The sequence below is a fragment of the Budorcas taxicolor genome, chromosome X, assembly GCF_023091745.1.
Source record: "Budorcas taxicolor isolate Tak-1 chromosome X, Takin1.1, whole genome shotgun sequence".
NCBI classification, from domain to species: Eukaryota; Metazoa; Chordata; class Mammalia; order Artiodactyla; family Bovidae; genus Budorcas; species Budorcas taxicolor.
In genome coordinates, this window is record NC_068935.1 from 79505247 (window position 1) to 79520112 (window position 14866).

Here is a 14866-nt window from a genome sequence, read left to right on the forward strand (position 1 = left end):
CCCCATGGACTAGTAGCCTACCAGGCTCCTCCCTCCATGGGATTCTCCAGGCAAGAGTACTGGAGTGGGTTGCCATTTCCTTCTCCAGGGGATCTTCCCGACCCAGGGATCGAACCCCGGTCTCCCGCATTCCAGGCAGACACTTTAACCTCTGAGCCACCGGGGAAGCCCCCACCACATGCATAGCCTCCTCCTTAATCAAGCATGGCTAAGATCTCCACTGTTTTTGACTCTACCCTTAGGCAGGAGTCTCTCTCTCCTTGCTTGGTTTTCAAGTCATTTCCCTTAGGCAGAAATGCTGAGCTCTTTCTCTTTATTGCCTACTTCTTCCCTTGGGCAGAAACTGTGCCACAGTGCTGCAGTTGGTGGCAGGAGTGTGGTAGCTCCTCCTGCAGTAGACGTTGTAGAGATGGTAGCCCCTAATCTTATTAGTATGCCTTCCATTCCTGGAGCCTCTGCCCCAAGAGCCAGCCTGGGTGAAGGTGATCAGCTGTTAACACCTGGGGTAGAGCCCTTAGTCTAAGAGTGAGAACTGAGTTGGGGAAAGGAAGACCCAGTCCTTTCATTGTTCCTGCCTGTGATAGTACTTCTGCATCACAGTTCTGGGGAAGATAAGAGAGGCTAGCAACCTGAGTCTAGGACTTGGAGGAGGAGGGAATTCCCACTTATTTTTTGTTTTAAATTGGAGTATAATTGACTTTCAACATTATATCAGTTTCAGGTGTACAACATGGTGACTTGATATTTTTGTATCTTACAAAATGATCACCACAATTTTAGTTGCCTGTATTCCCTATACTGTACATTATGTCTCCATGACTTATTTATTTTAAAACTGGAAGCTTGTGCCTCTTGATTTCTGTCACCTAGTTCACTCATCTCCCCACCCCACTTCCTAATTCTTTTCTTGACAGCACTCATCTGGAGCCATCACATGGAGGTAGTGTGGATAGGAGCAGGTCATGGCTCAAATGCCAGAGACTCTCACTGTTTTTACTGAAATTCTGTTGGTTTTTGTTTAATAAATGTTTTTCGATTGCTGTATGCCCTTAGGACACTTTCCAGAGACCTTAAATGGTTGTTCTAATGATTTATCCAGGCAGATGGTTGTTTCACTGGGGAGAGAGGGTCCAAGAACTTCTTAATACCACGGTTGCAGAAGTTCTGTTTTCATTGATTATTTTAAAAACTGGAAGTAGAAGGTTTAATGTACCAACGGAGACCTCTATGAAACAGGGCTTTCAATGAGGCTATTATAATATAGGCCAGCTTTATACCTTCGTTAACAAGCTGAAAACTCAGTTTGGTAGCTCTGGGTCTTTCAGAGTTTTTTAAAAGAAATCTTCAAAGCAATAACTTCAATTTAGTACAGTTCACCAAAAGTTTATTGACTTCCTTCCTTGGAATACCAATTTTATGGTGAGTGATCTTTGTTTTGCTTTTAGGTGTTTTGGAAACCTGAGGCTCATATTCATACATTATTTGTGGTTATCAGAATGTCCCATAGATAATATAGTATGGTAATTAAAGCAGATAACTGAAAGTCAAATTTCTTTTCTCCCCAACCCCTTGCTCTCATTTTCAGTATTAATCTAGGAAATATTAGAAGTCACTTAACTGCTAAACTGGTTCATTCAGCTGCAAAATGGAACTAATATTGTGTGTCACAAGGGTGTTGTGAAACATAATAAATATTGCTGAAACATTTGTTTTCATGAAACTCTTATATTTGTTTTATTATAAAAATATATTTCTTACACTTTAAAATGTGCTCATAAAGTAAGGGCTTGTACACACATGTAAAACAGTTTTATATAGTATATATAGCCAAATGGAGAAAAGCAATACTGTAATTATGGTGTTGATTTATTGAATATATATCCTGAGGAAATTGTGGTTTTCTAAAGTTAGAAAATATTGCCTTATACAGTTGATTTTTATGTATTAATTGGCTAATAATCTGTTGTAGTACAAAATAGAAAAATTGCAATTAAGTATAATTATCACATGTCTTCTTAGTAATATGTAATATTGGAAAAAAGTATAATTTGAAATAAACGTGTATATATATGTGCTTTTTTCCTTTTTAAATTACAGCCAAAGCTATGATATTGGGAGGACGGACAGGAATTCTGTTGAGCCAGAAATGTTGGTAAGGATCATGTTAAATATTGCAGAAATAGGTTGAAGAAATACAGTTTATGTTATTTTAATAAATTTATAATAATCCATCTCTCTATTTCTGAGTGTTCATTGGGCACATCACTTAATATCTCATTGTGTTAGTTTCTATAAAGTTAATAAACTTGTAGAATCTACCATCCAGGTAGATTCTTATACTCATGAGTTAATACATGTAAAGTGCTTAGGACAATGTTTGGCTATATATGTTTTAGCTTTTATTTACATGCTCAAAAATTTTAGGTTTCCTGTAACCACTCAGATAGTACATGCCTGGTATGGAAGTTTAATTTTACTATTTAATCAAATAAAATGTGATTATGTAATAAATCTTATATAAAGCTAATTTAATAAATGCCATAACAAAATGGAATTTTTTTGAATATCCATCTCTGCTTCTTACCATTATTATATCAATCAAAATGGAACTTAATACTTATATACAGCTAGCATTGTGGTAGATAGGGAATAAAAGAGAAGCATAAAACATTGCCTCTATCCTTAAGAAGCTTATGTTTAAAAGGTGAAACTAATATAAGTGAATACAATGGAATATTATTCAGCCATGAAAAGGAAAGAATTTCTGACACATGCTACAACATAGGTGAACCTTGAGGACATTATGCTAAGTGAAGTAAGCCATTCACAAAAAGACATACTGTATGATTCCATTTCAATGAGGTATCTTGGTTTCTCAGATCCACAGAGACAGAAAATAGAATGGTAGTTGCAGAGGTTTGGAGAGAGGAGAACATGGTGAACTATTGTTTAATGAGTATAGAGTTTCAATTTTGTAAGATTAAAAGAGTTCTGGAGATGTATGATGGTGATGGTTGTACAGAAGTGTGAATATTCTTAATATTACTGAACCATGAACTTAAAAATGGTTAAAATGATCAATTTTTTGTTATATGTATTTTGCCACAATTAAAAATAATAAGATTATATTATGATAGTGTCATATATTAGATAGTCTCATATATAGCAATGAGAATAGATTACAATAATTGTAACTATGTGGATGTCCTCACATATAATGTTGAACAGAGCAAAATACAAGGTAATATATACTGTATATTTACATAAATATGAATGCCAAAAGCAGGTAGACCTAATACATGGTGTTAAAAGTCAGATAATTGGTTACCGTTGTTTTGAATAGTGTCTGAAAAGAGGTATGAGATGAGACTAATGTTCTGTTTCTTGATTTCTGTGTTGTTAATATATGTTTGTTCATTTTGAGAAAATTCTGAGTTGTACCATTGAGATTTTTGAACTTTTTCTGTATGGATTTTTTACTTCAGTTAAAATGTAAAGAGAAGATTTAAAAAAAAAATAACAAGTGAAACAACTTGAGAAAAATAAGTGATAGACTGTGTGGTACTAAGCTGAAGTATGCAGAAGGGTATGCAGAATAGGGAAATATTGGTGTTGACTAGAATATTTGAAGAAGTCTTCTGATGACTTCCCTGGTGGCTCAGTGGTAAAGAATGTACCTGCCAGTGCAGGAGAAATGGGTTCTATCCCTAGTCCAGGAAGATCCCGCATGCTATGGAGCAGCTAAGCCTGTGCACCACAACTATTGAGCCTGTGCTCTAGAGCCCGGGAACTGAAACTACTGAGCCCTTGAGCCACAACTACTGAAACCCTTGCACCCTAAAGGTTGTGCTTCACAGCAAGAGAAGCCACCACAATGAGAAGCCTGCACACCACAACTAGAAAGTAGCCGCTGCTTGCTGCAATCAAAGAAAAGCCCATGCAGCACTGCAGACCCAGCATAACCAATAAACAAAATAAAAAAAAAGGAAATCTTCTGGTAGGAGATAGACCTGAAATGCAGATGGAGTTTGTATAGTTAAAAGGGAGGGAAAAGGGAATTCGAGGTAAAGGATCTAGTTGAGAAGACATCTGAAGGAGGAAATGAAGATGGAAGATAGGAATTAAGTGTAATTGATACCTAATATTCATATTGTAAGGTATGGAGAAGTAAGATTATGAAATAGTTTTTCTTTCATGCTAGCAATACTTTATTGGGGTATAACTTATATATACATACATATATGAGATAAAGTTATGACCAACCTAGACAGCATATTGAAAAGCAGAGACATTACTTCATCAACAAAGGTCCATCTAGTCAAGGCTGTGGTTTTTCCAGTGGTCATGTATGGATGTGAGAGTTGGACTATAAAGAAAACTGAGCGACGAAGAATTGATCTTTTTGAACTGTGATGTTGGAGAAGACTCTTGAGAGTCCCTTGGACTGCAAGGAGATCCAACCAGTCCATTCTGAAGGAGATCAGCCCTGGGATTTCTTTGGAAGGAATGATGCTAAAGCTGAAACTCCAGTACTTTGGCCACCTGATGCAAAGAGCTGACTCATTTGAGAAGACCCTGATGCTGGGAAAGATTGAGGGCAGCAGGAGAAGGGGACGACAGAGGATGAGATGGCTGGATGGCATCACAGACTTGATGGACATGGGTTTGGGTGAACTCTGGGAGTTGGTGATGGACAGGGAGGCCTGGCATGCCGCAGTTCATGGGGTCACAAAGAGTTGGACACGACTGAGCGACTCAGCTGAACTGTACAAATGTTAAAGAGTATACAGCATGATGAATTTCAGTTTATCTATATAGTCTTGTAAGTACCACACAGATCAAGATACAGACATTTCCATCACCCTCAAAAGTTACCTTGGCCCCTTTACAGTTAACAGCTATTCCTACCCTCCTGATAAAACCAGTATTCTGATTTTTATTGCTATAGATTATTTTTGGCTTTTCTTGAACAGTTTGTACTCTTATTTCTGGCTTCTTTTGCTTCACATAATAGTTTTGAGATTCATCCATTTTGTGTTATCTTTCTGATTATTTGACCCTTTTACTATTATAGAATAACTGCAGTCTCTTTCAGAGATGCCATAATTACTCCATCAAAGTCCTCTGGAGGAGTTTATAAGTTGAAAGTTGTTCCATGATAATAATAATATTAAGTATATTATATCTGTCTTAGTTCTTAAATTAAAAAACTCAAAAGATGTGACACCCTAAATGTCCTTTCTCAAAGATTCACAGAGCCATTATGTACTTAACATTTTTTTTTTTAAGTTAGAAGACCACCTTTGCCTGGTCCTACTTTCCTCACTATACTTAAAGGTAGAATATTCATGGAAATAGGGCTCCTTCTTTCAAAATGTGAATCTGTAGTTAAACAAGTTTGTGCTGACTAGAATTACTCTCCTTATCAATGTAGACCTGACTGGAGAAACTGACTTAATTAAGAAATACTTTATTAATTTAAAAACATGGCTGAGTTGGGAGAAATCTTCCCTATAGGAAAGAGTATCTGTTCCTACTGAAATAATGGTCCAGTTGGTTAATCTCAACTAGGCTGTAAAGACTTTGAGAGAAGAATTATGGCTTTCTAATTATTGCTTTTGATGGATGCCTAATATAATGCTACCAAAACAGTAGGTGATAAGATGATTACACTAAATACTGCTGGGCTTTGATTTCCTTATTTTTAAAGTGGGAATGATAAAGTACTTTAGCACTAGAAAACTGTTAAGAAAATAATTATATTAACAGAATTATATTAAATTTAAATTATTACTATAAAATTCTCAGACGGTGTTTGGTGTGGGTAACATAATGATGAGATATATCCTAAGACTATGTCGTTGCTTAAGGAAATGATATTTCATAATTATGACTGAGGTTTGAGAAATGCCTGTCACTGTGTAAGTCATAGTCAGCTGTTGTATTGCAGTCTAACCCTCAATTATGTGTGTGTGTGTTTTCTATTTTCAATTACAGGCTAAAGTCCTGCGGTTACTGGCCACTGCTTATTTGGATTGGGACAGCAGCGAATATTATGATAAGGCCCTCAACATTATAAACCTAGCAAACAAGGTATAAGAAGTTTTTATTTTGAATATTATCTTAATGCAGTTTTGAAAGCATTGATTCACATTTTGAAATCCAGTTTAGACATTTGCTCCAGTATTCCTTTTTTAAAAAATAACATATTGTGACAGTTTCTTCTGCAGGGCAGAAAGGAAAAATAAAATATACTTCTAGGACAACAGATATTTTTGAAAAAATTCTCTTTTGTACAGAACAGAAAGTGTTGTCTACTGTGAGTAAATTTTAGGGTAGAAAAGAAATGATGATAAAATAGATAATGAGATTTAGTTTAAAAAACATCAGTGTTTCACATTAGCTCATACTTATACATACAAACACACACACACATATACATACATACACGTGTACATACTTTATACTCCTGAACAAGGAACACTGATAGACGACTGTTTAAAAAGAGATTCAGTTAGGATCAATGTATCTTATTCTGTAAGGCAATTAAATATACTAATATATGTTTAAAGGTTTTTTTTTCAGCAAGATGGGATGCATGAAAGGGATAGTTTAATCAGGATATTAAATTGAGAGACCATTTATTTGAACTGTATTTTCTTGAAATTTATGTCACATGGATGGGGTTATAAATGCTGAAAAGCTTCTTTTATATTAAATTTTTAGTTTAAAAATATTAATATACATGAACATTTTCAAAAGTTGCATCCTGTTTTGTTTTGCATTTGCTGAGATGCAAGTCTGAATAAAAAATAGAATCCAAGACAATTGAGGTGGTTGCGTACTGGCTACATGGCTCCTTTTCAGTATGTGTTTTTGTTCACTAGATGTAGAAGTTGCAATTTTTATAACAATAGTTGTTCATCTGCCTTAGTCCTGACATATCACATTTAATAGGCTAATTATTGATCATAGATATCAATAAACTGGGTGTGTTAGGATTTCGGTGGCAGTATACATGTAAAAGAGTTTCATTTGTAAACAATTTGAAAGCTAGAAAAAGACTGAAAGAATAATAGTGTGAAGAATACTTGCCTATATACTTTACCCAGCATCACCTGTTATTAACATTTTGTGCATTCTATTTCTCTATATTGTTCAGTTCAGTTTGGTCACTCAGTCAAGTCCGACTCTTTGCGGCCCCACGGACTGTAGCACACTAGGCTTCCCTGTCCATCACCAACTCCTGGAGCTTGTTCAAACTCATGTCCGTTGAGTTGGTGATGCCATCCAACCATCTCATCTTCTGTTGTCCCCATCTCCTCTTGCTGTCAGTCTTTCCCAGCATCAGGGTCTTTTCAAATGAGTCAGTTTTTCACATCAGGTGGCCAGAGTATTAGAGTTTCAGCTTCAGCATCAGTCCTTCCAATGAATATTCAGGACTGATTTCCTTCAGGATGGACTGGTTGGATCTCCTTGCAGTCCAAGGGACTCTCAAGAATCTTCTCCAACACCACAGTTCAAAAGCATCAATTCTTTGGCACTCAGCTTTCTTTATGGTCCACCTCTCACATCCATACATGACTAATGGAAAAACCATCGCTTTGAGTAGATGGACTTTTGTTGGCAAAGTAATGTCTCTGATTTTAATATGCTCTCTAGGTTGATCATAGCTTTTCTTCCAAGGAGCATGCGTCTTTTAATTTTGTGGCTGCAGTCACCATCTGCAGTGATTCTGGAGCTCAAGAAAATGAAGTCTGTCACTGTTTCCATTATTTCCCCTCTATTGCCATGAAGTAATGGGACAGGATGCCACAGTCTTCATTTCTTGAATGTTGAGTTTTAAGCCAACTTTTTCACTCTCTTCTTTCACTTTCATCAAGAGGCTCTTTATTTCTTCTTCACTTTCTGCCATAAGGGTGGTGTCATCTGCATATCTGAAATTATGGATATGTCTCTCACAATCTTGATTCCAGCTTGGGCTTCATCCAGCCCAGCCTTTCTCATGATGTACTCTGCATATAAGTTAAATAAGCAGGGTGACAATATCCAGCCTTGACATACTCCTTTCCCTATTTGGAGCCAGTCTGTTGTTCCATGTCCAGTTCTAACTGTTTCTTCTTGAGCTGCATGCACATTTTTCACGAGGTAAGTAAGGTGGTCTGGTATTCGCATCTCTAAGAATTTTCCACAGTTTGTCATGATCCACACAGTCAAAGGCTTTAGTGTAGTCGACAAAGCAGAAGTAGATATTTTTCTGGAATTCTCTTGCTTTTTGATGATCCAACGGATGTTGGCAATTTCATCTCTGGTTCCTCTGCCTTTCCTGAAACCCAATTGAACATCTGGAAGTTCTTGGTTCATGTACTGTTGAAGCCTGGCTTGGAGAATTTTGAGCATTACTTTGCTAGCGTGTGAGATGAGTGCAGTTGTGTGGTAGTTGGAGCATTCTTTGGCATTGCCTTTCTTTGAGTTTAGAATGAAACCTGACCTTTTCCAGTCCTGTGTCCACTGTTGAGTTTTCCAAATTTGCTGGCATATTGGGTGCTGCAGTTTACAGCATCATCTTTTAGGAATTGAAGTGGTTTAACTGGAATTCCATCACCTCCTCTAGCTTTGTTCGTAGTGATGCTTCCTAAGGCCCACCTGACCTCACACTCCAGGATGTCTGGCTCAAGGTGAGTGAGTACACCATCGTGGTTATCTGGATCATTAAGATCTTTTTTGTATAGTTCTTCTGTGTATTCTTGCCACCTCTTCTTAATATCTTCTGCTTCTGTTAGGTCCATACCATTTCTGTGCTTTATTGTGCCCATCTTTGCATGAAATGTTCCCTTGGTATCTCTGATTTTCTTGAAGAGATCTCTAGTCTTTCCCATTCTTTTGTTTTCCTCTATTTCTTTGCATTGATCTCTGAGAAAGGCTTTCTTATCTCTCCTTGCTATTTTTTGGAACTCTACATTCAGATGGGTATATCTTTTCTCTTTTACCTTTTGCTTCTCTTCTTTTCTCAGCTATTTGTAAGGCCTCCTAAGACAACCATTTTGCCATTTTGCATTTCCTTTTTGGGGCGGATGGTCTTGATCACTGCCTCCTGTACAATGTCATGAACCTCTGTCCATATTTCTTCAGGCACTCTATCAAATCTAATCCCTTGAATCTATTTGTCACTTCCACTGTATAATCGTAAGGGATTTGATTTACGTTGTACCTGAATGGTCATACCTAAATATATAACTCTCTATATTATTGAGAAAATATAATTCATGCATTCATGTTATTGAGGGTAATAAATTGATACATCTGTAATAATAATATATATTATATGCACTCAGTATTGAACTTCATAGCATGTTTTTCTCTCTAATATATGAAGAGTATGGGATCATTTATGTGACATGTCTCTTAAGTCTCCTGTAATCTGAAACATTTCTGTAGCCTTTATTTTGACTTTTGTGTCATTGATGTTTTAGAAGAATACAGTACCTCCCCACTTTGTTTTAAATGAAAATTCTTCATTTGAGATTTATCTGATTTTTTAATGATTAGACTCAGGTTATGTATTTGTGGGGCTTCCCCAGTAGCTCAGCTGGTAAAGAAGACACTTGCAATGCAGGAGACCTCAGTTCGATTCCTGGGTTGCGAAGTTCCCCTGGAGAATGGATAGGCTACCCACTCCAGTATTCCTCTGATTCCCTGGTGGCTCACATGATATAGAATTGGCCTGCAATGTGGGCAACCTGGATTCAGACCCTAGGTTGGGAAGATCCCCTGGAGGAGGGCATGGTAACCCACTCCAGTATTCTTGCCTAGAGAATCCCCATGGACAGAGGGGCCTGGCAGGCTACACTCCATGGGGTCACAAAGAGTCAGACATGACTGAGCAACTAAGCACAGCACAGCATAGCTCTTACCCAAAGAAAGGTCTTGCAGCAGATTTTTTTTTTTAACCTAAGGAGCTTCCCTGGTGGCTCAGAGGTTAAAGCGTCTGCCTGCAATGCGGGAGACCTGGGTTCGATCCCTGGGTTGGGAAGATCCCCTGGAGACGGAAATGGCAACCCACTCCAGTATTCTTGCCTGGAGAATCCCATGGACAGAGGAGCCTGGAGGGCTACAGAGGAGCCTGGAGGGCTACAGTCCACGGGGTTGCAAAGAGTTGGACATGACTGAGTGACTCCACTTTCACTTTCTTTCACTTGGATCTATATTTGAAGTCTGGAAAATGTGTAAGATTCCTTAAAGAGAGAGTGTAGAAAAAGGAGCATTTAGTTTTATAGAAGCTGAATGTTATGAAAGCCTTACAGTAAGGTGCTTGAAGGATAAGAGGAACACCTTAAAGTGGTTATAATACCCACTAGGTGGACAAAAACTTAAAAGTCCAGTAATTCCAAATGTTAACAAGGATATGGAACACTGGAAATTCTTATCCACAACTGATATCAGTGTAAAGCGATATCAGTCAGTTCAGTTCAGTCGCTCAGTCTTGTCTGACTCTGTGACCCCATGAATCGCAGCACGCCAGGCCTCCCTGTCCATCACCATCTCCCGGAGTTCACTCAGACTCACGTCCATCGAGTCTGTGATGCCATCTAGCCATCTCATCCTCTGTCGTCCCCTTCTCCTCCTGCCCCCAATCCCTCCCAGCATCAGAGTCTTTTCCAATGAGTCAACTCTTCGCATGAGGTAGCCAAAGTACTGGAGTTTCAGCTTTAGCATCATTCCTTCCAAAGAACACCCAAGGCTTATCTCCTTTAGAATGGACTGGTTGGATCTCCTTGCAGTCCAAGGGACTCTCGAGTCTTCTCCAACACCACAGTTCAGAAGCATCAATTCTTCGGCACTCAGCTTTCTTCACAGTCCAACTCTCGCATCCATACATGACCACAGGAAAAAACATAGCCTTGACTAGACGCACCTTTGTTGACAAAGTAATGTCTCTGCTTTTGAATATGCTATCTAGGTTGGTCATAACTTTCCTTCCAAGGAGTAAGCATCTTTTAATTTCATGGCTGCAGTCACCATCTGCAGTGATTTTGGAGCCCCAAAAGATAAAATCTGACACTGTTTCCACTGTTGCCCCATCTATTTCCCATGAAGTGATGGGATCGGATGCCATGATCTTAGTTTTCTAAATGTTGAGCTTTAAGCCAACTTTTTAACTCTCTTCTTTCACTTTCATCAAGAGGTTTTTTAGTTCTTCTTCACTTTCTGCCATAAGGGTGGTGTCATCTGCATATCTGAGGTTATTGATATTTCTCCCGGCAATCTTGATTCCAGCTTGTGCTTCTTCCAGCCCAGTGTTTCTCATGATGTACTCTGCATATAAGTTAAATAAACAGGGTGACATATACAGTCTTGACGTACTCCTTTTCCTATTTGGAACCAGTGTGTTGCTCCATGTCCAATTCTAACTGTTCCTTCCTGAGCTGCATATAGGTTTCTCAAGAGGCAGGTCAGGTGGTCTGGTATTCCCATCTCTTTCAGAATTTTCCACAGTTTATTGTGATCCACACAGTCAAGGCTTTGGCATAGTCAATAAAGCAGAAATAGATGTTTTTCTGGAACTCTCTTGCTTTTTTGATGATTCAGCGGATGTTGGCAATTTGATCTCTAGTTCCTCTGCCTTTTCTAAAACCAGCTTGGACATCTGGAAGTTCACGGTTCACGTATTGCTAAAGCCTGGCTTGGAGAATTTTGAGCATTACTTTACTAGCGTGTGAGATGAGTGCAATTGTGTGGTAGTTTGAGCATTCTTTGGCATTGCCTTTCTTTGGGATTGGAATGAAAACTGACCTTTTCCAGTCCTGTGGCCACTGCTGAGTTTTCCAAATTTGCTGGCATATTGAGTGCAGCACTTTCACAGCATCATCTTCCAGGATTTGAAATAGCTCTACTGGAATTACATCACCTCCACTAACTTTGTTCATAGTGATGCTTCCTAAGGCCCACTTGACTTCACATTCCAGGATGTCTGGCTCTAGGTGAGTGATCACACCATCGTGATTATCTTGGTCGTGAAGATCTTTTTTGTACAGTTCTTCTGTGTATTCTTGCCACCTCTTCTTAACATCTGCTTCTGTTAAGTCCATACCATCTGTCCTTTATCGAGCCCATCTTTGCATGAAATGTTCCCTTGTTATCTCTAATTTTCTTGAAAAGATCTCTAGTCTTTCCCATTCTGTTGTTTTCCTCTATATCTTTGCACTGATCGCTGAAGGTAAAGTGGTATACCTCTTTGGAATTGCAAGTGTGAGTCATCCTCCTTTGTTCTGTTTCCACGTTGTTTTGACATTCCTTGCACTTTCATATGAATTTGGGAATCAGCCTATCAATTTCTACAAAGATGCCAGCTGGGAATTTGATTGCATTGAATTCATAGATCAATTGGGAGATTACTTCTATCTAAACAATTATAAGTTTTCCAGTCCAAGAATATGAGATGTGTTTTCATTTATTTAGGTCTTCTTCATTTTCTTACAATAGTGTTTTATAAGTTTCAGTATAGAACTCTTGCCCTTATTCTTAAAATTCATCCCTATGTATTTTATTCTTTTTTGTTGCTATTATAAATGGAATTATTTTCTTACCTTCACTTTTGGATTGTTCATTGCTAGTATATAAAACATGTTTTGAGCTCAAGACATATTCAAATATGTCCATTAGGAAAGATGGTAATGTAAGAAATTATAATGCATTCTTAGTTTATTCTTGTATTGATATCATCGTTATTTGCAAATGGTTATAATACCTGTGGTTGCTTACCCTAACTTTCCATTCCTCGGGCATCTCACACATGAATTTACAAAGCATGGAACTAATCAATACAGTGTCCGCGTAGAGGTTGATTAATGTTGTAGAAAGAAAAATTCTGTTCTGTGAGCCTAGCCTGCACTTTTAATCATAGACAGCTGTTTCAAAATGTTCACTGTTTGGCAGAAGTAGAACTAAGTTCAAGTAGCAAGGACTTGGAAAAACCATTCTGAGTATATTGTTATTAATAGTAAATGTGACAGGCATATCCTATAGGAAAGACAGTATGTTTATTTCATTCAACCATTATTTGCGAAGGACTTTAGTTATTAAGATTTCGAAAGAAAGCAGATCTAATTGATGTGTAAGGTTTTGCTTACCAAGATAAGAATATGGTGTTATATTCTCACAGTTTAAATATTGACCTTGCCATTAAATGCTTGCCACTCAATAGATGTGTTTACATGTTCTTTTCCATGTACTGTTCCATTTAGATTGAATAAAATATCAGAAAATAGCCTCATGGATAGACTGGATATTATGATTTGATCTTTTATAATTTTGATTTCCTTTGATCATCAGTCATCTTGGTGTGGTTTAGTGAAATAGGCAATTACTTGAAAATTGTCTTTTACATTCTACAGTTAATATCATTGTGATTTCTTTGTTTAAAATAGGAAGAGTTACATCCAGTTGGGCTTTTCTTAAAGGTGAAAATCCTCTTGAAGAGTGAAATGGCTAATCAAGAACTTTTTCAAAGTAAGTAACATATCTGTGTGTGAAAAGTATACAGAAATATTAATACCAATTTGTTGACTGTAAGATATTTTGTGTTACACTAGCATAGGTATAATTTGATGGTGACTGAGAAAGAAACTGAGTACATAAGATTGTCAGGAAGCAAAGGAGAAGGAAGAGAACACAGTAGCAAATTTAGCAAGTAGTAAAGAAAAAAAGAGCTAAGTAAAAGCTATCAGTTTTCCTTTAGTCTAGCAGAAAATTGCAGCTACCCATCATGAAAAAAGATACCTATTGATAGAAAAAGCCTTTGCAATGCTGTGCCTTTTATAATTCCTTGTCTGTGAAGTGAATGTGAAAGTCGCTCAGTTGTGTCCAACTATTTGCGACCCCATGGACTATAGGGATTCTCTAGGCCTGAATGCTGGAGTGGGTAGCCTTTCCCTTCTCCAGGGGATCTTTCCAACCCAGGAATTGATCCCAGGTCTCCCGCATTGCAGGTGGATTCTTTACCAACTGAGCCTCAGGGAAGCCCAAGAATACTGGAGTGGGTAGCCTATCCCTTCTCCAGCAGATCTTCCTGACCCAGGAGTGAACTGGGGTGTCCTACATTGTGACTTCCCTGGTGGATCAGATGGTAAAGCGTCTGTCTACAATGTGGGAGACCCGGGTTTTGATCCCTGGGTTGGGAAGATCCCCTGGCGAAGGAAATGGCAATCCACTCCAGTACTATTGCCTGGAAAATCCCATGGACAGAGGAGCCTGGTAGGCTACAGTCCATGAGGTCACAAAGAGTCATTGTGGGTGGATTCTTTACCAACTGAGCTATCAAGGAAGCCCAGTTTCCTGTATAAACATTGCTATTTGTTTTTAGAAATTCTCAAGGAACTAGAATGTGCATATGTCAGCATAAACTGATATGCAGCTCTGAGTCATCTGTCAAGTCACTTAAATTTTTTGTGCTTCAGTTTCTTCGGCTTTAAAAAATATATAATATTAATGTCTATCTCATTGTGTTGTTTTGAGAATTCTATGAAAAAAGTATGTAAAGCATTTAGTTCCATGCTTGGTACATAGTTAGTGTGCAATAAATATTACCTATCACTTAGTTATTATGATTACTACTATTAACTGTTATTACTACTATATAAAGGAATTAAGTGAGGCAAAGTATCTATGCACACTGACCTCTTAACAGTATTTCAATTATGTTTAGTCATAAAACTAATTTAAAATTTTTAATGTGTACATGCTTTATTTTTTACTGTATAAAATATAATCACAGAGCTGTATTATTTTTGGTATATAAAATTATGTTAGTATAATAACTGATTATCCAATAAATAATAGCAATTTATAATAAGTAGGACTGTAATCA

The 14866-nt window shown here is 37.6% G+C and overlaps 1 protein-coding gene across 1 annotated transcript in view; it reads left to right on the top strand.

The window, feature by feature from the left end:
* The window catches only part of TEX11 (testis expressed 11), a 247086-nt gene that overhangs the window by 97562 nt on the left and 134658 nt on the right, over positions 1–14866 (top strand). Inside the window, exons 10-12 of the mRNA XM_052662695.1 lie at positions 2098–2152; positions 5998–6093; positions 13428–13509. Of these exons, the coding sequence (XP_052518655.1) occupies positions 2098–2152; positions 5998–6093; positions 13428–13509 (233 nt within the window). The remainder of the gene's footprint in view (positions 1–2097; positions 2153–5997; positions 6094–13427; positions 13510–14866) is intronic.